This window comes from the organism of the source record quoted next, unplaced genomic scaffold (assembly GCF_019419815.1).
Source record: "Pyrus x bretschneideri cultivar Hongxiangsu unplaced genomic scaffold, Pyrus_bretschneideri_v1 Contig39, whole genome shotgun sequence".
NCBI classification, from domain to species: domain Eukaryota; kingdom Viridiplantae; phylum Streptophyta; class Magnoliopsida; order Rosales; family Rosaceae; genus Pyrus; species Pyrus x bretschneideri.
Genome location: NW_025999712.1, coordinates 2,281,941 through 2,304,335, shown reverse-complemented (window position 1 = coordinate 2,304,335; position 22,395 = coordinate 2,281,941). Strand labels below are relative to the sequence as shown.

Sequence of the window (22,395 nt, the reverse complement as noted above, 5' to 3'; positions counted from 1 at the left end):
TTGACCCAAGCAATCGAAGCCCTTGGATGATTATGAAAATTAAGAGATTTTTCTTAGCATTACTATTGATTTTAATCATAGTAATTATCTTGAAAATATCCTCAAAGCTTACAAAGTTTAGAGTTATGCATGGGATTCTTTTGCAGATAATCAAGGGTTTTATCGGATTGTGGAGAAATTAAAGGAGATTGCATAGTTGGCTACTTGTCAACCCCTTACAATCAACGTAGTAGTAAAGAGAGTTATGTGAGGGCTTGCCGTGTAGCTTTAAGATTCTATCCTAATCAAAATGGTATCTAGTCAGTTGCATGGATTCCATATTTGAATGGGTTTGCATGCAGAACCACGTGGAACAATGGTACAAGGATGCAACTTTGGATGATTAGCATATGGATATGCCATTTTATCTGTTTGAAACATTAAGAATTTAAGATGGTGATGTACTGTGAAGACTAAAAGGTCCAATGCATCGCAATGATTAACATTACAATATCACCAAAAGTTAGAGGATAATGAGTGGTAATGCATGATTATTATTTCACAAGGTATGGTTCATGAAGGACTCTGCAACGAGGATAGCCCTTTCAAATCAACACACAAATTGCCCTACGCAAAGCTTCTCAACAACCCTGAGATTTTTTCCTCTCCCCTTTTCTTCTCGTGAACACATCTTCAGTTTAGATAGACATTAATGTGAAGGCAACCGGTGATATCTTCAATTTGGATAGACAACATTTGAGCCGTATAATCAATCGACTGATGAACACCTTCAGTTTGGATAGATAGCACTGCTTCGAGACCGAATGGTTATTTATCCAAGTCACGGTCAATAAGGATTTACAAGTCTTTGTTAGTAAAGGTCATCTCATCAGCCTTCTCGACGAAGTAAAGTGTTACCAAGTTACTACATTCGGCACATTGAAAGCCGAATTTGAAATTGAACTTCGCAGAACTAGCAGCCTTGTCTTCAGGCTCTAGAACCCGAACGCTGAGACGTGTTCCTTCCTCGGCCTCAGTCGCAAGATCAAGAAGTCAGCATCGCACCCAACGCCACATCAACATATTTTACTCCCTGGCTGAACTCGACCAAAGAGTTGGCACGCCCTGCGCACAACCGAATGACGTAGTTAACTTATTAATTACTCGGCATATGCGCCACATAGGCTTGGCAGTTTTTAGGGTCAACAGTAATATACGGAACATCTATAGTATGTGAAAAATATATATTCAATGGTGTGAGAATTCCGAACCGAAAAAAAAATATATATAAATATATATATATATATATTTTGGTTGTATTTTTATTGAATGTTGAATTTAAGTAGTTTGATAATAAACTATGTTAGAAATAGAAGTATGAAATTAAGTAGTTTAAAACATTGGAGCGTCAATTGGACTTTGTATGAATAAATTGGTATTTCAATTGGTATGAAATTTCAAATTGATATGAGGTAAAAAACTTAAATTTCAATTGATATGAAATTGGACAATAAAATTTCAGGCTCATAGCCCAAATTTTGGCCCACACCCCAAAAATCTCAATTTTCAGCCCAAAAACCCGAAATCCAAAGTTCAGTCCCGATCCATCCTGAAATATCGTAAACATATCGAAATTCCAAAAATTGAGAATACCGGAATTTCGGTTCAAGATTGGTTTTCAATTTTTCATCCCAAAAATTTTCGATTTGAGATTCAGAATCTCATTTTTAGTTTGAAATCCCATACCGAACCACCCCTACACAAACTTACTAACTCTAACTCGAAGTTTTTTAGAAGTCTTGTTAGAAATTATATATTATAATATTTAAGTTTTGTATGAATGAAAAATAAGAGTTAAGTGTCATAGTTGAATTCAAATTAATGAGTTGCGTATGGTCGTTAGAACGTTAGGCAACAGTCACAATGTTTCAAAAGTAGTGGCTTGAGTTCTACATAAACTCAAACATCCTACATGTCTAAATAATCGAAGAAAAGAGTTTTCTTCAATGTCTTTTATTCTTTGTTAGTCAAACTCCAAGTTGTATCTTGAGAGTACGAAATATATGAAGTTCGCCAGAGTCCGAAGATTGAAGTGTTTTGACTTCAGATTATAAATTGTTGAATCCTGGAAGATAGACGCCTACCGAACTACAAACACAAGAGTAGAGGCGAAATTCTATCTTTAGAACATTACATTTATGCAAGCCTCAATCTCCAAGTTTGTCAATTTTTTGAACTTTCTCTCTAGTTGTTTATGTTAATCTCATATATAATTGATGTTGTGAATTTTTTTATGATTATTATGATTGGAATTATATTATTATTTTTTATATTTTATAATATTGCTCAAACAAGTCTTACTTGTGTTTTGTCTCCGTCTGTGCGTGATCCTTCAAATATATCTCTGATCGGAGCAGTCTGCCCCCACCACTCTCATAATTCGCATTTGCTTCGGAACTCCTCCCTCTCTCCCTCTCTCGTTCAGCAAAGCCATTGCTCGAAACTGACACACAAATAAAGACAGTGATCGAGGGAGGAGGGAGGAGGGAGACATTGATGCTTTCATTGAGGATAGAGAAAAAACTTCTCCACCTACTCCATAACCCCACCATGTTTGATGTCCGAGTGCTGCAACTTTAACACTTCACCATTTCACGCCATTTCTCTTTCTGGGTTTCACGAATGTCAGCTCCCGAGGCAACCCACCACCGCCGTTCGGCCACCGGAGGCAGCGGCGCGTCGGTCTCGGATGACTCCGACGACAACCAGTCCTGGCGCTCGATGTCTGACTCCGGCAATGTCCGGAGGAAGTCTTGTGAGTCAGATTGTTCAGTGGAGGAGGTGGATTTGGAGAGTGGGCTTTTGGAGGTGAAGAAGGTGGTGCATTTGAGTAAAGTTGAGAGAAATTGCAGGATTTGCCACCTGGGTTTGGAGGGAGGTGGTGGAACCGACCCTGCCTCTGGGGTCCCGATTGACCTGGGGTGTTCTTGCAAAGGGGATTAGCGTGCTGCTCATAAGCAATGCGCTGAGACTTGGTTCAAGATCAAGGGAGATACGTGAGTACAAAATTTTTCTGAGTTTAATATTCATTATTTTCTTTGGTTTTTGGTGTTTCTGCTTGAAATTATGAACACCCATTTGCTGGATTGTGAATGTTTGTTCTGCTTGAGTGTTTAATGATGGTCCGAAAACTTTAGGATTATATTTTGTTCTGTTTCTGCATTGAAGTGCAAGCACATGGATGTAATTGGTTCCCAGAGTCAGCTCTCTCACTTTTGATGTGGTTTACTTCAAACTATGAACTTACTATGGGCATGTTACAACATATACCATCTTGGTGGTGTTTAGGTTCCTGCTTCCGAGAGTTCAGCTTATTCGAATGATTACTTGCTAATTAGCTTCTTTCTTTTCATGTAATTGTCACAATTGTTCTTATCATTTTGCTTCTTACTGGAATGCCGAATTAGGCAGATCACGTATGTTGTAGAATGCGTATGCTCATATGAAATACGAGAAAATCTAGTAAAAGAACAATCTTGTAGTCACCACAATTACAATCCATCTGAACTCAAAGATATCCATCGTTCTAGGTTCATAGTTTTTATAGTCACACTTTCTGTGGCATTTACATTAGTGGAAAGTGCGAGGTCCAATGCAAGCTAAAGGAAGTGTGTTTGTATGCAAGAATTGAGCTCCTATGTCGAAAAGTAGATATCTTGTGTGCCATGTATCTTTTCTGTATGCTTCTAATAAAGATGTAAATGTTTAAATTATGCATATGGATTAGTAAATGATGATGAGCATTTGCATTCTTTGGTTCCATCACAAGTTTATTTCGTTTATACATATGGGAGATTTTCTACACTCCAAGGATGATAATTTGGTAAAGTTCAAAGGAAATATCCAAACTTAGGCTACAGGAAATATAATCTAGATAAGCTGCATCACATGATAATACAATGACATACATACATCATAGATGGATTGGTGAAGACTTGCTGCGGTGGTAACCAGGATGAGGACAAGATATGCAAGAACAGCAAGCTAGTTCAAATTTCAACTCATCATGGTAAGCAAATGGAACGACATCTTGACTACATGACTTTTCTTCCAGAAACAGAAATAGAAGATTGATGGCTTTGAAATCACTTATAGTGATTGTATAGCATTCTCTTTTATATTTTTTAGATTTGTATGCTGTTGGTTACACGTCATTATGTTTGTTCAAAATCCTCATGGTACATTTCTTCATTATGTTGCGTTATGGTTGCAAATACCAGTCTTGTCTGACTAAGCGTCATTATGTTCGATTTTTCCTTCTGCATAAGCGTCTTAGCCAACAATTCCTGTCTTTGCTTTTTCCTTCTGTCTAAGCGTGTTAGCTAACAATTTACCAAATGACTCAAAATATAATATACAAAAAAGACACAGAAACTTACTCACTTGTTGCCCTTAACCTTGAACCAAAGTACCAGCACAGTTCTTGTGGGCAGCAGCCAAATCATCCTTGCAAGAACAACCCAATTCAATCGGAGCCCCGGATTCGTGGCTGTTACTCTCCAAAGCCTGATATTCATAAAACCTGTGTCAGCTTTAAAAAATCTAACTATTTTATGAATCACCAGCTACCATTCTTTAGAATCAGTTTCCTGGGAACAAAGATCATTCGAATGTCACTATTATTAAACCTATTAGCAAGAACAAAGATTCTTAAACTTCCTATTTCCATATATGAATTTAAGGAGGAGAGAAAAACAGAGTCATGCATTAATGAACTAAATGGAAACTAAACAGAGTATTGTATTCAACTTTCACAATACGAAAAAAAATAAAAATTTGTTTCCACAAAAGCCCCAAAGAGAAGCTGAAATTGCTCACCTTGAGTTACAAAACCGCAAAAAAGGAAAAACCAGGGTCCCCTGACACCGAAAACAAAACCAAAGTAAAAACCCATATGCAGCCGAATTAAACACATACATGCAGCTGAATTAAACACCCACACGCAGGATCCGATGGTACTAACAAAACCCTCAAAATCGCAAAAAAAAAAAATTAAATTTGAACAGAAAACCCATATGCATATCCAAAATCACAGAAAAGAAATTGAAACACCTAAATTGAGAAAGCCATAAAAACTCACCAGGAAACGCTAGCTTTTCTAGGTAAAAAATTTCTCCGAATCCAACCGAAGAACCGAAGAAACTTCTACAAGTTAGGTGGTTTTTCAGCAAGAAAGTGCGGTTGGTAATTTGTGAGACAAAGCTCGCAGGGTCGGAGAAGGAGAGAAGGCAGCTTTGGAAAGCGAAAGGAATCGAGGTTCAAGAGCAGGGAATTGTGAGGGAAAAAAGTGGAACGGAGGGAAAAGTCGAGAAGAAAGGTCGTGCAGAGCGATGAGCGACGCGTGGACAAACGCATAATGGAGAAGAATCGGAGGGCATTTATGCCATTGAAAACAACAGAAGCTGAGAAGTGATCTACGGGTGGAGACAAAGGGCAAAGTCGTCTTTTAACTGTAAAAAAAAAGGAAAAAAATGCAAATAACAAAGGAATTGGAGGGCATTTTCGCCCGTTTACAGTTAATGAACAGTAATTTTGTATTGAGTTTTAGTATATGTATAATTTCATGAGATGTTAAATGTTATTGATATTTAGTTGATATTGTTAATTTAATGTAAATATTATTATTTATTAATAAGTCCAAATATTACATACCAAACGACTTGCTTATAACTTGCACGGTATATTTAGTTTTAATCGTCCGATTAAATCGAACGGCCCATACAACCCCCACACTTAAGTTTTTGGGTCCACCATTCATCATCATCAGTCAACTGTGTTGTCTAAGTAACTCATACAAACGTCAGATTATTCTCAAGCGTCCTAAGAAAGTTCTGATAATTCTCAAGCGTCATAGAAAGTTCCAGAAATTCACACATACATTTCCAGTCTCATCTTTAAGTCTGTTTTAGAAAATTCTTCTGTTCCTTAAAAATACACAACCAAATCCGCTCTTCTTGCAATCAGTCCAGCAAAAGCAATAATTCTATAATGATTCTCAAATTTCTCAACATCCAAACCAGCCCCATCTATTTTTCAGAATGTCGCTCGTCCCCAACTCCCGATGAGGAAGCAGCAGCGTCTTCGACACATTCTCCCTCAATCTGTGGGACCCTTTCAAGGATTTCCCATTCCCTTCCTCCTCATCACTATTTGCATTTCCTGAATTTTCTTAGGAGAATTCGGCTTTTGTGAACACTAGGGTCGACTGGAAGGAGAGCCCCGAAGCCCACGTGTTCAAGGCGGACGTTCCGGGGCTGAAAAAAAAGAGGTGAAGGTGGAGGTGGAAGACGACAGGGTGCTTCAGATCAGTGGAGAGAGGAACGTGGAGAAGAAGGACAAAAATGACAAGTGGCACATAGTGGAGAGAAGCAGCAACAAGTTCTTTAGGAGGTTTCAGCTTCCGAAGAATGCAAGGGTCGATTAGATTAAGGCTGCCATGGAGAATGGAGTTCTAAGTGTCACTGTTCCAAAGACAGAGGTGAAGAAGCTTAACGTCAAAGCCATTGAAATCTCTGGTTGAAATTCTGATTTTTTTTTTTTTTAAGATTTTATCTATGTTATACGCCACATATAAATGCATGAAAAATACATATGTGCATTATTCGACAACTCTACTGAAATGGTACTTTGAAAAATTCAAACCAGATCTAAATTTTTAAATAGTAATTAATTTAAAACTTTATCATTTTGATCTTTTTAATAATATGTTAAAAATACATATAAAAAGCATTTTTTGTACTATAAAAACTATATGTCAAAATTAGGTCCATTAAATGTAAAAAGTAAGTACATACATTAGAGTTTTTACAAACGTGCAAGTTAACGAAACACGTATTAAAAATAAACAAATAAATTCTTAAAAATATATGGAATAATTTTGAACTGGATTAGCTTAAGAGATTGAGCTAAATTGTCTTGGTTTGAATAAAGCAAGATAATAATAGTGAAGTGTTTGTGCATTGTTAGGACTAGCCACAAACAAAATACCCTAAAATTTTGTAAGGCTCTTATGGCAACCCCTCTCATCAACCCACTTATTGAACAAAAGTTGGACATATTTGTAAGGCTCTTATGGCAAAAGCTTCAACAAGAACTTTGAATTTTTTTTTATTAAAATTCCTTGACAACGTCGAATGACGAAAAGGATTGAGGCGTGACTAATCCTGACGTAATTTCTGGCAAGATTTTCTTGACAGTTTTGAGATGAACATTGAGATGGTAATTTTTGGCGGGCATTGTCTAAATCAGGGGTTAGGTGTGGATTGACGGCGTTGAACTGATGATGGTGAAGTTAGAAACGATGGAAGAGGAAAGAATTCGTACGTAGTACAAGCTAATCTTCCACTTCTACATCAAATTGTGTAAGACCAGTTAAGGAGGTCTAGAGTCCATACAACCACCATGTCAATCCTCCCCCCGCAATCCCTAAACCCCATTCCTAGATTTTCCAAAATTTTTTTCTAATTCTTCGTCTTCCTCAAATCTCCTTAAAATTTTCTCTTAGTTTTCATGGGTCTGAAGTTGAGTTTACGTCTGAATTAGCTTCCCTTTTTTACTAGGTCGTGAGGAGGGATCGAGATCGAGAGCTCTCTTTGTGCTCGTGCCTTTAATCTTAGGTGCAACCGCCTCCACCGTGACACCCAATTGGAAGACCCATGGAGAAAACCCGAAAAAATGAACCTCGCAGAAAGGAATCGACCTCATCAACGCGTGGTGGTGCACGAAGGATATTTGGACCTAAACTCATTGCTGTAGCGGCTGGGTGGCAAGGACCATCGCCGCCGATGTCGAATGAGTCAATCGACGCCGTGCCGTGTGTCAAGATTTGGAAATCATATATTTGGTTTCAAATTATTGGTTATGCAAATTTCAACTTTGATAATTTGGAAGTATTAGGGATTGAGAGGGGGAGATTTAAGAACGGGGACTATTGACATGGTTGTATGGGATGGGTGGTGGTGGTGGAGAAGGAAGAAGATGGCGATGGAGGTCTTGGGTGGGAGAAGGGAGTGGGCCCCTCTTTGTTTTGTTTTAATTTAAGTTTTTGTTTAAATTGTTTTTTGTTAACAAATTATTTTTTTATGCCACATCATCAAATATGTTGATCGCGCATTTGCCACGTCATCACTTAACGGTCAAACTAACGGTTTAATTAATGGATGTATGAAACTGCAATAAAATTGTGTATGAGATTAAGATGTTTTAAAGATGTTGTATGAGATTGTAATTACATTCAAACCCGAGAGGATAAAATGTAATTTACCCTAGAATAATCAAATAGAACAATCCACAAAGGAGGTCGTTTTGATCTAAGGAATAGGATCCCCACCTTGCTTGTTCATGAGCTGGGACCAAGATTGAAGACTTGCTGAAACAAAGCTAAAGATCCCTTATGAAAGTGTACTTTCGTTCGTTCTTCATTCCGTCCTTGACCCATGATCAATGACTTAATCCACCCAGAAGTAGAAAACCCAAAAAACTTGTAAAACCCAAAAGAAATTACGAATTAAAGTACTCAGAAATAGAAAACCCAGAAGCCCAGAAGAAATCGAGATTTGAAATCACAGTTTTAGTATTGGGTTTTGGCTGTGCGGGCTTTCTCTCTTATGAAGTTCTGCGTTTCGTCTACCTAGCTGGCTTTTCTTCCTTCTTGGGCTCCTCCGTCATCGAAGTCTGCTGGCTATTGAGAAAGAGGGAAAGACAGAGAGCGCAGCAATTCCTTGGTTGAGGAGGATTTTTCGCAGGAGCAGAGAACGGCATGAACCCGACTAATTATACGAAGGTATTAGAGAAGATATCTAAGCGGGTATATTATCTATACTAAAACCCAAACTTCTGGTTACTGTTTGCAGTGTGCAGACCAAAATGCCCCTCAATCTGTTTGTTAAGCCACTTTTTTGCCATCTGCACCGAACGGTTTGGTTTTGCGGTTTTGAAACCTAACCGCAACATAGAAAACGGTTTGGTTTTGGTTTTGACTTTTGACTTTTGACAACCGCACCGAAGCCGAACCGCATCGCAAATATTAATAAACATTTAATTAAATGTCCATATTAGATTTCATGTTTTAATTGGTTGTTTGTTAGAATGCATACACTTAATATGGATTCAACCACACTAGAATATCATCATTCATCACTTTCTTTCGTTCATTAACTTGAAGGACCTTTGTTATTTTATACCATCACACACACATAATTGTACTAGGGTGGACTAATCTTGTTATCAAGAGTCGAACAATGATCTAATGAAGTCCACTCATTTGAAGCATGATATCACATATTCTAGTATGAAAGTTTCACTCAAGTTTAATGAATTCAAATTTTTTCAACTTGTTTTATGATAAACATTGTAAATGACACCATTTTGTTGCACAAACATGTTTTAACATCACAACTGCATGCAAAATGCTAATTGTTTACATAACAAATGTCTTTTTCCTATTGCTATTGGAAAATGCTTATTAATATGTTAAATTGCAAATTGTACATTTTTTTCTTAAAAACCAAACCGAAACCGTTTGAAACCGCACCGAACCGAACCAAACAGTTTGGTTTCATTTCGATTTTGACTTCAAAACTGCATCAAATTGAACTGCAAAAAAAAATCGACTTTGGTTTCGGTTTCGATTTCGGTTTTGGGTTCAATTTTAAATGGGTTGTTGCTTTCGGAGTTTTCGTTTGATGACAGAGATGGGGGTTTTTGGGGAGAAACTTTTAATCCGTGAGTTTTTTTAGTTAGGTTGTGTTGTGGGTCTTCACAAATTTCTAACAAAAGTAGCTTGACGATGAAAAGATCTAACCAAAAGAGGGGGAGAGAGCGGGAGGGGGAGAGAGACAGAGTGAGCTCTGTGTAGAAGAGTGTTGAAACGGCAAGATCTGCAATTGGAAAGAAGGCGATGGCGGCAGATTCTATTGTGCTAGGTACTTAGGGTTTGGTTTTTTTTGAAGTCACGTGATATTTTCTTTTCAAACCAGGGCTTTTATTTTATGAGAAAATAAGGCCATATATATTTATATTTATATTAGGAGATAATGCATATTTTTTAGCATCCATGCCGTATATATTTAGCATGTTTATGCATACAGTTTTTGTTATCTATATATATAAAGTGAGAGCCCTAAAATGGTGAAGCTTTCCAAAATACCAAAATTGTCCTTTTGTTTCTTTCAAAATCAAAACCCCAAAAATTCAAAAAAGAAGGACAAAGTGGTAAAAAAAACATAACTGGAAGAGAGAGCATCAAAGCGGAAGTTGCAGGATAAGGAATGAGAATTGCAAACGTGGGATTCAAACAACCCTCCACGTTCTACGAACTACCAACCAGATCAAAGCCGGCACCTCGATTTCAATTCCTATTCTTTCACATCCTTCCCCCTCACTCCCAACACCATCTCCACTCCCTCTCTCGCTCTCTCTAAAATCTAAAATTAAATCACGGTGTGTTTCTGACTGCAGGGAAGAGGAATTCTCGAAATTTAGCTTTGCGCAGGCAAAGTGTGGGCTTTGAGAGCGAGCCAAAACTATCTAGCGATTCGATGGAATCGGAGAAGGAATTTCCAGGGTTGAACCAGAGCATGTACTCGACTATTGAACCTACCCTCTAGAGAAAAGCTTGACGGAGCCGAAACCGTGACCAACCGTCATCCGCTTTCTCCCATAACATCATACGCTTATTCTCGCAACTCTCCTCGCAGTCCACACCGTACGATCAATCTCTCTCTTTATTTATTTATTTTTCATAAATTTAATGATGATGTTCTACGGCGAGATTCAAGTGGGTTTAATCCTCCTGATTAGTTTTAATTTCATCAGGGATGCCTTCGGCATTGCGTTCGACATCGACGGCGTCGTTTTACGAAGCGAAGCTCCCATCGGAGGCTCTCCTCGGGCCTTCAGAAGATTGTACGACGATTCTGGTACCCCCATTTCTTATACCCATCTCCCAATTTTTGATCTTTCTGGGAATTAATTTCTGGAATTTTAAATTTTTTTGCCAGGTAATCTCAGGATTCCATACGTGTTCTTGACAAATGGTTAGTTTCTAATTTGTAATTTTTCCACCTGGTATAATCCAAATTTTTGTTATTTTTTTTTTAAATTAATTGTTTTAAATTTTTGGGTTTTTTGGTTGTGATAGGAGGTAGGATTAGTGAATCCAAAAGAGCCCTTGAGTTAAGTTCACTTTTAGGAGTGAAGATTTCACCTTTACAGGTATATTTTTGTTGAGGGTTTTCATAAATTTTTATAATTTTAACTCTTTTATCCAGATTTGTGTGCTTTTTACCTCTTATTTTTATGTAATTTTACCTTTTTGTTGATTGCGTGGTGTTGGATGCAGGTTTTACAGGGCCATGCACCTTTTAAGCAGTTACTAAACAGGTATGTAATATGATGCATATAAGTTGAGTTATGGGTCAGAACGTAAATTCTTGCTGTACAAGTTTATACTGTTTTCTTTTGCGTTTGATCGAGTATTTGCAATGCTGGCATGGTTCATTTTTCTGTGCTACATGTATATTCCTCTAGGCTAAATGTGGGAATGAATAGTTATACATGGTGCAAATCAACTTGAATTATGCATCTAAGCGTATGCATTTCAACCTTACTAAATGTTCAATAGACTCACTACGTAATTTGTCTGAGAGAGAGATTTCCTTATATTCTTCTGTTCAAGATTTTCGGTTTGTGTTGTGCAGATTTGAGAATGAACTCATTGTTCGCTTTCTGTCCAAAACTAAGTATTTCACGGTACAAAACCAGAAACTTGAACGGACATCCATTGCAAGCATATCCCCTGATCATGAAATTCCATAGGAACAAGTTTTTCAGTAAAATCCCACAAAAAAACTGCTGCGCTTGGGGCATTTTACCGCAAAATCTCTCTGGCTTTAATTCTTTGTTGTTTTATCCTTTCTGTGTGAGATTCTATCTTATTTTTTATAATCTCTGCATTCTTATTCATGTGCTTATAACAACCATTTATTGATTATTACTTTTCTTGCAGTTCCAAGCTTTTGATGAATTTCAGATGGTTGCGATTTATTAGTTAAAGTTACTTCTTGCTTCCTGTTTGGGTTAATATTTAATATTGGGTTTTATGTTAGTGAGGCCCAAGGATGCCAAAGTGATAGGACTTTAGGTAGGAACTTGCATCCAAAATCCCATGTTGTTTGACAATTGCATATCGATTTTGGCATGAATGTTGGGGATGAGGTATATATCTTAAACCAGATTACTTAATTATAGTTAAATTAACTTTTTTTTTCTTTTTCTGTTATGTAGCTGAAGCAGCTAAAGTTGAGTGTTTTAATCGGTTGTATATATCACCCAGTTTACCTGTTCCTACTGCTGCTCAACAGGGACGAGTTTCACAGCAGGTGAGTGAAAAATCTGGGTTCTTAATTTTCTATTTTCTAATTGAAATTTGATGGTATATCTGATTCAATTGGAAGACTAAGCTAAAAGTACAAGTGGTATTTTTTGGTTAATTTGTTGGTTTTTTTGATGGCTCTTCTGGGTTGTTGTTAATTGTATGTTTTATGATTGAATTTGGCATCAATTTATCCAATGGATTAATGAGCTAAAACTACAAGTGGGGTTGTTTTGATTTTTGGGTTGTTTAATTTTCTGTTATTTTATTATGAGAAAATAAGGATTTGAACATGTTAATTAGCTAAGAATTAGTTTACATTGGACAATATATATGATTTTGGATTCGTGTTGGTGTAGCTAGGGACAATTATATATGTGGATGGATGTTGGGTTGGAAGGTCTACTCATAAAGAAGAACAAATCTAATGGTAGAGTGAAACTGAAAAGCAGCCAAACTTAAATTGCAATTTGCCAAAGAGCACGGTTGGCCCTTTGTTTTAAAATTTTCATACTTCTCATTCTTATGTACCCTTATGTATCGGTAACGTGTATTCAACTTTAAAACTTTATCCGAAACCATTTGGTGGGTGTTTGGAATTTTGGAATTAGATTTTCAATTTGGTTTGTGAATTGCTAACTTTATCAACTCCTCTTGCTTAGCCTCAATTATTTCAGTTGGCATTGGTTGCAGACCCATTTGTTGAGGCTCGAAGAAAAAGGAAGGGGGGAAAGTGTATTCTTGCCATAGATTTTCTGTTGGGAGTGAGCATTGAAGAAAAGGGAAGGTGATAACAGCGGAAGAGGTGGCTTTTTGCTTTTGGCCTTTTGTTTTCTTCATTTTGCTTAATGTTGAGACTTGAGAAAATAACTTCTAATGTTGAACCCCAATTCGAGAAGATAATGTGAAGAAAAGAAATATTCGTAATTGTTATTATGTCCAAGATCAAACCAATTATGAACAATTGTTGTCCTCTAACAAAAAAAATTTTGACCGATGTTTAGTTATTCATAATCTTCTTCGTAATCTCAAATATCCATGTAGTCCAAAATCATCCCTAAACACCAGCGGGGTTCGAGAAGGATTTTGAATACCATAACAGTTATTCATAATTATGATTTTGTTAAGGAACCTTGCGTGCATGCATTGTTTTTTTTTTTTTTTTTTAATCCATTTGAACCAAATCATCCCATCCCCATTTGCACCCCAACGACCAACAAAGCACCCCAAAATTTCTTAAGCTGTGTTGATCACAAATTATTGAAGATCATATCCTTAAACTAATGAACCAAAATTACTAATAAACATAATACCTAAGAAACCAAAATTACTAAAATTTTAAGGATATCATAACATTTTAGAGCTTATATGTGCATTGTTGAGTTATTAGAGCAAACTAATAAATATAATGAACCTACATTGAATACAAATTCTTCTTTGTCATGTGGTAGTTTTTTAGCCTCTTATTACAGGTTACACATTTCTAAAAACTTTTTATATTATGTCCAGCCCACATCCGTCATTTATGATAGGGTTTAGGGGTATTAAAAAAGTTTAAAATTCTACTCATCCAGTTGACATAAAAATTAAAACTCTATAAACAATGCTAATTTATAAAAGAAAAAAACATGAAAGCTAAATCATATCCAAGTCCTAACACCAACTGAGAAGTGTATATAAGCCCGTCATTTCCTTGCACTAATACTTATTACACTTCAAAAGTATTTTGTGATCATTTTATTTTGTTCTTTTGTATTATAGTGATGTGTAGATAAATGTTTTTTCTTCTTCTGTTCATAGGCATCTACGTAGACTTTTTCGTATTTATGGAATGTCACAGAATTTGTATTCAATTTAGGTTCATTTATTTTTAAATTTTTTAGATAAATTTTTCCATGGAGCGTGGCCAAAGTCGTGCAAGACAATGGCGTCAATCATTGAGTCCTGAAGAACATCAAAGATATCTAGCTCGACGACGTCTAATAGCACAAGAAAAAAGACAACAAATTCCAACTCTATATGATGATCATACTATGACATCCCCCAGTAACATACAACAAGAAATTCCTGGTATTTATTTCATATTCCTTTTTCTTTAACTCATACTAATGCAAAAAAAAAAAAAAAAATCTAATTTCTAATTTTTCTTTTAACTATGCAACAAGTAGGTCCCAATAATATACAAGAACGGGTTCAGTTGGCTAACTATGATGTTGAGGTCGACCCCAGTAATATAGAACAACAAATTCCTGGTATTTATTTCAATTTCTTTATTTGTATTTGTTTCACACTTAAAAAATTAGGTTATTTTTTAAGAACAAAAATAAGTGAATTGAAATCTCATTGTATTCTTTTCTTCGATACTTTCATATTGATCTCCATGTTGTAGTTATTTTTAGTGGTAGTCTTACAAAATATTAGACTCACAACTAAATATATTAAATATTAAAGACAAAATTTTTAACTAATCGTATTATAATGTGGTCTGTTTATTAGAACAAATTGAGCATGAAAGCGCGAATTCAAGGGTTTTGTCAGATATCACAAATCATGATGACCAAACTTCTACTAGAATGCGTACTCATATGGGACAGTTGGCACATTCAAATAGGTCACAAATATCTTATGGGATGCTCTCAATTCCTCCCCACAATGGTGAGCTTAGTATATAATTTTATCTTTATATAGATATGTGATTAGTTACAAAGAAAATTCTTATACTGAATGTTGTATATTCATGTAAAAATATCAGAAGAAGAACATGCAAATAGAACCAATTATCATGTGCGCCAAACCAGAGGAAGAAGAAACCACAATTGTGCTAGAAATTATAATGAGAATCGGGGTATCCTAGGTTGCCAATTATCTGCTCCAACCACATGTCCGTACTGCTATGCACGATTGTTTGCTCGAGAAACTTTGAATATGTGTTGCTTGAAAGGAAGAATTGTTTTACCCCCAATACAATCCCCACCAGAAATGGTTGCTCTTTTCTCTGACCAAACAAATGAGGGTAGACACTTCAGGCAAAATATTCGAGCTTACAATCATGCATTTGCATTCACTTCAATGGGAGTACACGTGGATGAAAGAATTAATATTGGTGGTCGTGGGATTTACACATTTCGTGCTCAAGGTGCATTATATCATAAGATTGGTGGACTTTTACCAAATGAAGGGAACAGACCGCGATTTTTACAAGCTTATATATATGACACTGAGCATGAAGTTGAAAACCGAATGTGTGAAAGTGAAGTTTTAGATAGACGTGTGGTTGAAAAGATACAACATATGTTGAACAACCATAATCCTTTTGTTCATACATTGCGAAGCCTCGGACAACGCCAAGATTTGCCGAATTGCAAGTTGATCCTAAAAGAGCAACCAATAGATCGGCGTCAGTATAGTCTACCATCAGCATCACAAGTTGCGGCAATTATAATAGATGGAGATAATGCCACAATTGCAAATGGAAGGGATATCGTAGTGGAGACAATTAGTGGAAGACTTTCTCACGTCCGAGACTATGTTGGATTTTATGATCCCTTACAATATCCACTATTGCTGCCTTACGGTACATATGGATGGGATGTTAACAGTCGTGATGATGGTGGAAGAACAATAACATGTTGCGACTATTATGCTTATATGTTACAGGTTTGTACTCATAACATAATTTACTTCCCGGTACATATAGATGAATTATGATTCCTATATTAAAAGCAATATATGAAATTTGCTTTTGTAGATACGCCATAATGGATCATCACTTTTGCTTCGAGGTGGACGTCTCTTGCAACAATATGCTGTAGATAACTACATTAAAATTGAATCACAAAAACTTAGATGGTTGCGTTCTAATCAAGCCACAGTTAGAGCGGATCTCTACAAAGGACTTGAAGACTCTCTAAATGCAGGTCAACACAATGCAGGTATATATATTGTTTCAGTCATCGTTATTTAGAAATATAACTTTGTTTAAAGTGTGTACAATATATATAGCTAATTGAAAATAAAATATTATTAGGTAGCATCGGGCGTAGAATTATTTTACCATCATCATTTGTTGGAAGCCCACGTGACATGCACCAACGATATCAAGACGCAATGACTTTGGTTCAAAGATTCGGAAAGCCAGATCTTTTTATTACCATGACATGTAACCCAAGTTGGGAAGAAATCAAAAGCGAATTACTCGCTGGACAAACTCCACAAGATCGCCCTGACTTACTCACTAGAGTATTTCGTGCAAAACTTGAGCAACTAAAAGAAGACATCATTGAAAAGGGGGTATTGGGCAGTGTTGTTGCTTACGCATACGTTATTGAGTTTCAGAAACGTGGTCTTCCACATGTGCATATGCTGGTTGTGTTAGATGAAAATGATAAGATCAATAACCCAGATGAGTATGACCGAATTGTTAAAGCTGAAATACCAAATGAAGATGTAGAGCCTCAACTTTATAATGTGGTGTTAAAGCATATGATTCATGGCCCGTGTGGGATTCATAATCCTCTATCTCCATGTATGAAAAATGGGAGTTGTAAGAGAAAGTTTCCCAAACCATTTGCACCAGTCACCGTTCAAGGGAATGATTCGTATCCAATTTATCAAAGGCGAGGAAATCGATTGCCCGTCTCACTTAATCGACAAGGAAACATAATGGTTGATAATAGTTGGATCATTCCATATAATCCATGGTTGCTGTTAAGGTATGATTGTCACATCAATGTTGAAATTTGCGCAAGCATAAAAAGTGTCAAGTACTTATATAAGTATGTTTACAAAGGCCCAGACAGAGTGACAGTTGAAGTGCAATCAGACCCTCAGTACGATGAAATAAAGCAGTTTCAGGATGCAAGATGGGTTTGCGCACCAGAGGCATTATGGAAAATATTCAAGTTCATTATTAATCGAATTTATCTATCTGTTGAGCGAATGCAAATACATCTTCCTAATATGCACCAAGTTCAGTTTCGTGCCGATGAAAGCATAACAAATATTCTACATGATGAGAGTACAAGAAAGACAATGTTGACTGAATTTTTTACACTTAATCATGTGGATGCAGAAGCGCGACATTATTTATACATGGAGATACCATCACATTACAGATGGATTCAAGCTCAAAGAAAGTGGTCTAAAAGAAAGAATCGTAACAAGGTTATTGGGCGAATATATGCAGTTTCACCTGCTGAAGGCGAAAAATTTTACCTTCGGATTCTTCTTAATCATGTTAGAGGACCAACATCCTTCACAAACTTGAGAACAGTTAATGGGGTTTTGCATCCAACATTTAAGCAGGCAGCAGAACAACGAGGTTTGTTAGAAAGAGATGACAGTATTCGACAATGTTTGTTAGAGGCCTCCACAATTCAGATGCCGTCGACTTTAAGAAGATTATTCGTCACCATATTGGTATATTGTGCACCAATTGGTGTTCGAGGGTTATGGGATGAGTTCTGTCCATTCATGATGGAAGATTATGTTTCCATGACTAACATAACTCCCACACTTGCTACCAACATACTCTTGCGTGAGTTGAACATACTTTTGGTTCAATTTAACAAGAGTATAAACGAGTTTGATTTGCCCCAAATGACAAGAGGAAATGAATCAAGTTCAGGAATGACCGGATGTATTGAAGATGAAATATCCATATGTATTCCACAACAAGATCTTGATGCAATTGAACGCTTAAATGATGACCAAAAAAGTGCGTTTAACATAATAATAGGTGCAGTTCAACGATCGGATAATGCAACTTTTTTTGTGGATGGTCCCGGTGGAACTGGAAAAACTTACTTATATCGCGCATTGTTAGCAAGCTTGAGAAGGTTGGGGCACATAGTATTAGCAACAGCATCATCTGGAATAGCAGCTACGATATTGCCTGGTGGGAGGACAGCACATTCTAAATTCAAGATACCACTTAGTCTCGATGCATCATCGATGTGTTCGATCGGTAAACAATCTGATTTAGCAAAGCTAATACAAAAGGCAAAGGCAATTATTTGGGATGAAGCAACAATGACGCATCGTCATGCATTTGAAGCACTCGATCGAACGTTCAGAGACTTAACAGATATTGACTTACCATTTGGGGGGAAGATAATGATATTTGGGGGAGATTTTCGACAAGTTCTTCCTGTTATCCGGAAATGAACCAAGTCCGAACTAATCCAAGCAAGTGTTGTTAAGGCATCATTTTCGTCACAAGTAAAGATTTTAAAACTCAAACAAAACATGAGATCCATAAATGATTGTGAATTTTCAGAATTTTTACTTCGTGTTGGTGATGGGAATGAAGATGTTATTATGGATGATATGGTAAAACTACCTGAATGCATGGTGATACCATGGGAGAGTGAGCATTCCATTAATCAATTAATTGCCAAAATCTTCCCTGACTTAGAGGATCATATAAATGATGCAACCTACATGGTGGAAAGGGCAGTGGTAACTCCTACAAATGAAGACGTTGATATGTTGAATGAAAAGATAATCAATATGTTTCCGGGTTTAGAAGAGACAATGTATTCATTTGATTCAGTTGAGGATGACGCAAGAAATTTGTATCAGCCAGAGTTCTTGAATTCAATCTCACTTGGTGGTTTGCCTCCACACAAGTTAACTCTGAAAAGAGGTGCTCCAATCATGCTTTTAAGAAATATTGATCCGAAATTGGGATTGTGTAATGGTACAAGATTATTGTGTCGTGGTTCTTACCGAAATCTTATTGATGCTGAAATTCTAACTGGACAATTTGCCGGATCCAGAGTTTTCTTACCAAGAATCCCTCTCAAAAGTACTGATACTGCTGGGCTTCCATTTGAACTTACAAGAAAGCAATTTCCAGTGAAACTAAGTTTCTCTATCACTATAAACAAATCTCAAGGTCAGACAATACCACATGTAGGCGTTTACCTTCCAGATCATGTCTTCAGCCATGGACAATTATATGTGGCTTTATCGAGGGGGGTCTCAAAGTCAACCACAACCGTGTTAGTAAAAAGTGGCTCCATAGTAGGCCAACAAGGTGTATTTACACGGAATGTAGTATACAAAGAAGTCTTGCTTCATTCCAGCTAATTATGGTGATTCCTAATAGGTAACAACTTTATTAACGATAACCTTTCAGTATGCATTTCTCACTTATCAATTAACTCTTTTTATTTGATTCTTAATTTTCTCACTATTGTTTGTAGATTGGCAATGAAAATTTGAAGCATCAATCATGAACAAATGGGTGGAAATTGCAGCATTGATGTCAATATGTAAACTTTCTTTTCAAAAGAAACAGTGACATATACACTCTATGAGTATTGTGAATAATGTACATATTGTTATGTAGGATTTATATTTTGACATTTAAATTGTTTTGTATTTTGCTACGAGTACTTACTGTTTTCATCTACTATTTTTTATTTATTTACATATACTTGCTATCGTTCATAGGCTTTAGGTAGGAACTTGCATCTAAAATCGTATGTTGTTTGATAAGTGCATGAATAACATTTAAATAATTACTTTACACAAAGTAAAAATGAAAAACATGATAACTTTTTAGGACGTGCATGATAAAAAAAAAAGTTCCTCTTTGCACAATACATTTAAAGTATATCTTGACAATTACAATGGGAAAAACTAACACAATACACCTTTAGGGGCGCGTAGCGCCCGTGATGCAAAAATGCCTCTCGCACGCACGTTAGTGCGTGCAGAGAGGCTAGTAGTGTATAATGGATTCTGTTTTATTCAATTTTAAATGTTAGAAAATTTTAATTTTTTGGGGTTCCGTTTAAATGGGTTGTTAACAACCATTGAATTGCTTAGGTTGATTTTCTGGTGAGTTTTCTGCTTTTCTGATTATATGTTGTTTGATTCTTTTCCATGCTTTGGGTCTGCCTTTCTGATCTGCTTTCATATTAGATTTCAGCAAAACCTGTTGTTCGAATTTTGGCATTTCTGTTTGCAACCTTGCAAGCTGTTTGTGATCAAGGTATATAAGTTTTTTTTTTCTTTTTTTATTTCGTGTTAGATCTTTCTCCGGTGATGGTTTGTTTGATTAGTAAAAAAATGAAAGAAATAAATCATGAAATTTAAACTGAATTATGCTTCATTTAATTAAAGCTTTGGTTTCGTCAGCATTTTGTTGAAATTCACAAAATTGGTTTTGATCATTGGGCTCTCTCTTTCGTTTTCACTTTTCTGTTTCGCAAATTTTTTCCTCTTATCTTTGAAGATTTCAAATGCTATATGATGCCTGCTTCTTTGTCTAAATTGTTGTTGTTCTTATATACTTGGCACATAGATTGCCTACTGACTTGTTAATTTTGATATTTCTGAGTTGTCGCATTATGTTGTCATTTCAGGAAGTGTGGTAGAATGCCACAACTGAGCATTATCAAATTTATGATCTGACAAATTGTTTTAGGAGTAGTTGTACTTATGCTCGGCGACCAAGTTTAGACTGCCACTTTTGTTTTTGGTTTTGTGAGGAAATAGATATAACGGTTGGAAAATCAATCTATTAGCATTTCCTCAATTGCTTTTATTTTGTGATTTTTAGGGGGTTTTGTTTGTATGCTCAGATGCCGTTTGATTTCAGTCTTTTTTGTAGTTTGATATCAATATTATTTGTAGTTTGATATAATATTTAGACAATCAAAATGTGTCGTTCAGTCAAATAGAGCAAAAGATGCTGACAAAGGCTTATTTCTTACTTAGGGTGAAAAGGTAGAGTAAAATATAGTTAGCCGGTGAAAGAGAGAATCAAAGAGTGGGGAGGAACTATTTTGGGATTCAAACGTGTAATCCTAGCTTAGGAGTGACACTAATCTTCTTTGTACTGTTCTAATTTTATGAGATGTCCATGAAGGAGATTTCATGGTGGGTGGCTCGCAGCAAATTTAAGAGAACATTGATGCTCAAACGATGAAGATCTTGGTTGTCAAATTGGGCTTTGATTTGCTAGGTAGTTCAGGTTTTTTTATTTTTTTTATTTTGTCAACTAGGGAGTTCAGGTTTCAATTTGAGCTTTTGGAGGGAGATAGCTTTTTACTTTTCTTATAAAAAACTTTGACCCATAATGGGTGATTGATTAATTACGATCTCTAACGAAATCCAAAACAAAGTAGCATGATATCGTGACCAATGTTCACATTTTTGGTAGTGGTAATTCAATCCAAAACTTCATAATTTTAAGATACAATCTAATTGTAGTATGAAAAAATTCCAATTGTGGTATTTTAGATGTTGGAATCGGAACATTCAGTTCACTAAAACGACATCGTTATATAAGAAAAAGACAAGGATTGAACTTCTTCTTTGCGATGGTGGCTCCACCAGTCAAGCTGATATCTGGCTCTGCCACGGTTGGCTCTACAAATCATGAATGCCATATTGCTAAATCCATCAAAAAAATTCTCAACGAAAACTCACATATGGCCTATCATCTAATATTTTCTCGTAGTGCGCATCAATACAAACTTGTGATGGCTAACATAACAAAATTTAGAATTAAAATAAAGATTCCACGGAACTACAAAATTTAAGCACAGTATGATAATTTTGTATCACCATGACTAATTACCTTTTGCTGTCCGTTTACCTTTATTTTTCATTTCTATTTTAAATTTCTTTATTTCTTTTGCTTTTCTTTTTGTCTCTCCTCGCTCCTGCATCCTCTCTCCCTCTTCTCTTAGCGAGCCGACGACTGCCGACGCAACAGCTCTGTAGTCCACGGGTCACCAAAGGCTGTCAAATTACACATCCAGAATGCTCTTGCCGTCCTTTATCCAATCCCCAAGTTTGTTTCTATAAATTCGTAGGCGATTTTCCTCAATTTCTAATTTAAGAACGGTGACCCAGGGTTTTCTGGCCAACTTCCGGCCAATATCGCAGGAATTGGACCTCGACCCAAGAGGTAGAAATGATCCTCTTCTCGTGGTCTATTCTCCAATGTAAGTTCTTTTTCCAAA

The 22,395-nt window shown here is 36.3% G+C and overlaps 1 protein-coding gene, 1 long non-coding RNA gene and 3 pseudogenes across 5 annotated transcripts; 4 read left to right on the top strand and 1 right to left on the bottom strand.

The window, feature by feature from the left end:
• Positions 1–2,350: 2,350 nt before the first annotated feature.
• Positions 2,351–4,240, top strand: LOC125468602 (annotated as a pseudogene).
• Positions 4,241–4,421: 181 nt separating this feature from the next.
• LOC125468603 lies at positions 4,422–5,590 on the bottom strand. The gene is made up of 3 exons (XR_007250999.1): positions 5,120–5,590; positions 4,858–4,898; positions 4,422–4,545 (listed from the first exon to the last, which is right to left on the bottom strand). It is a non-coding gene; the product is annotated as an uncharacterized LOC125468603 (long non-coding RNA).
• A 487-nt stretch (positions 5,591–6,077) lies between these two features.
• LOC125468599 lies at positions 6,078–6,782 on the top strand (annotated as a pseudogene).
• Positions 6,783–10,166: 3,384 nt separating this feature from the next.
• Positions 10,167–13,340, top strand: LOC125468600. Of its 4 annotated transcripts, none has more exons than XM_048564557.1 (8): positions 10,167–10,744; positions 10,855–10,944; positions 11,040–11,075; positions 11,180–11,253; positions 11,381–11,421; positions 11,739–11,790; positions 12,325–12,419; positions 13,090–13,340. In XM_048564557.1, the coding sequence occupies exons 2-8, from the start codon at positions 10,857–10,859 to the stop codon at positions 13,160–13,162; spliced, it is 459 nt and encodes a 152-aa protein (XP_048420514.1). In that variant the 5' UTR covers positions 10,167–10,744; positions 10,855–10,856; the 3' UTR covers positions 13,163–13,340. The 4 variants fall into 4 exon arrangements, 3 of the variants coding, with proteins under 3 accessions (XP_048420514.1, XP_048420516.1, XP_048420515.1); XM_048564559.1 differs by having other exon boundaries at positions 10,168–10,744; positions 12,772–13,126; XM_048564558.1 differs by having other exon boundaries at positions 10,170–10,744; positions 13,106–13,340.
• A 4,530-nt stretch (positions 13,341–17,870) lies between these two features.
• On the top strand, positions 17,871–19,809 carry LOC125468597 (annotated as a pseudogene).
• The last annotated feature ends 2,586 nt before the right edge of the window (positions 19,810–22,395 follow it).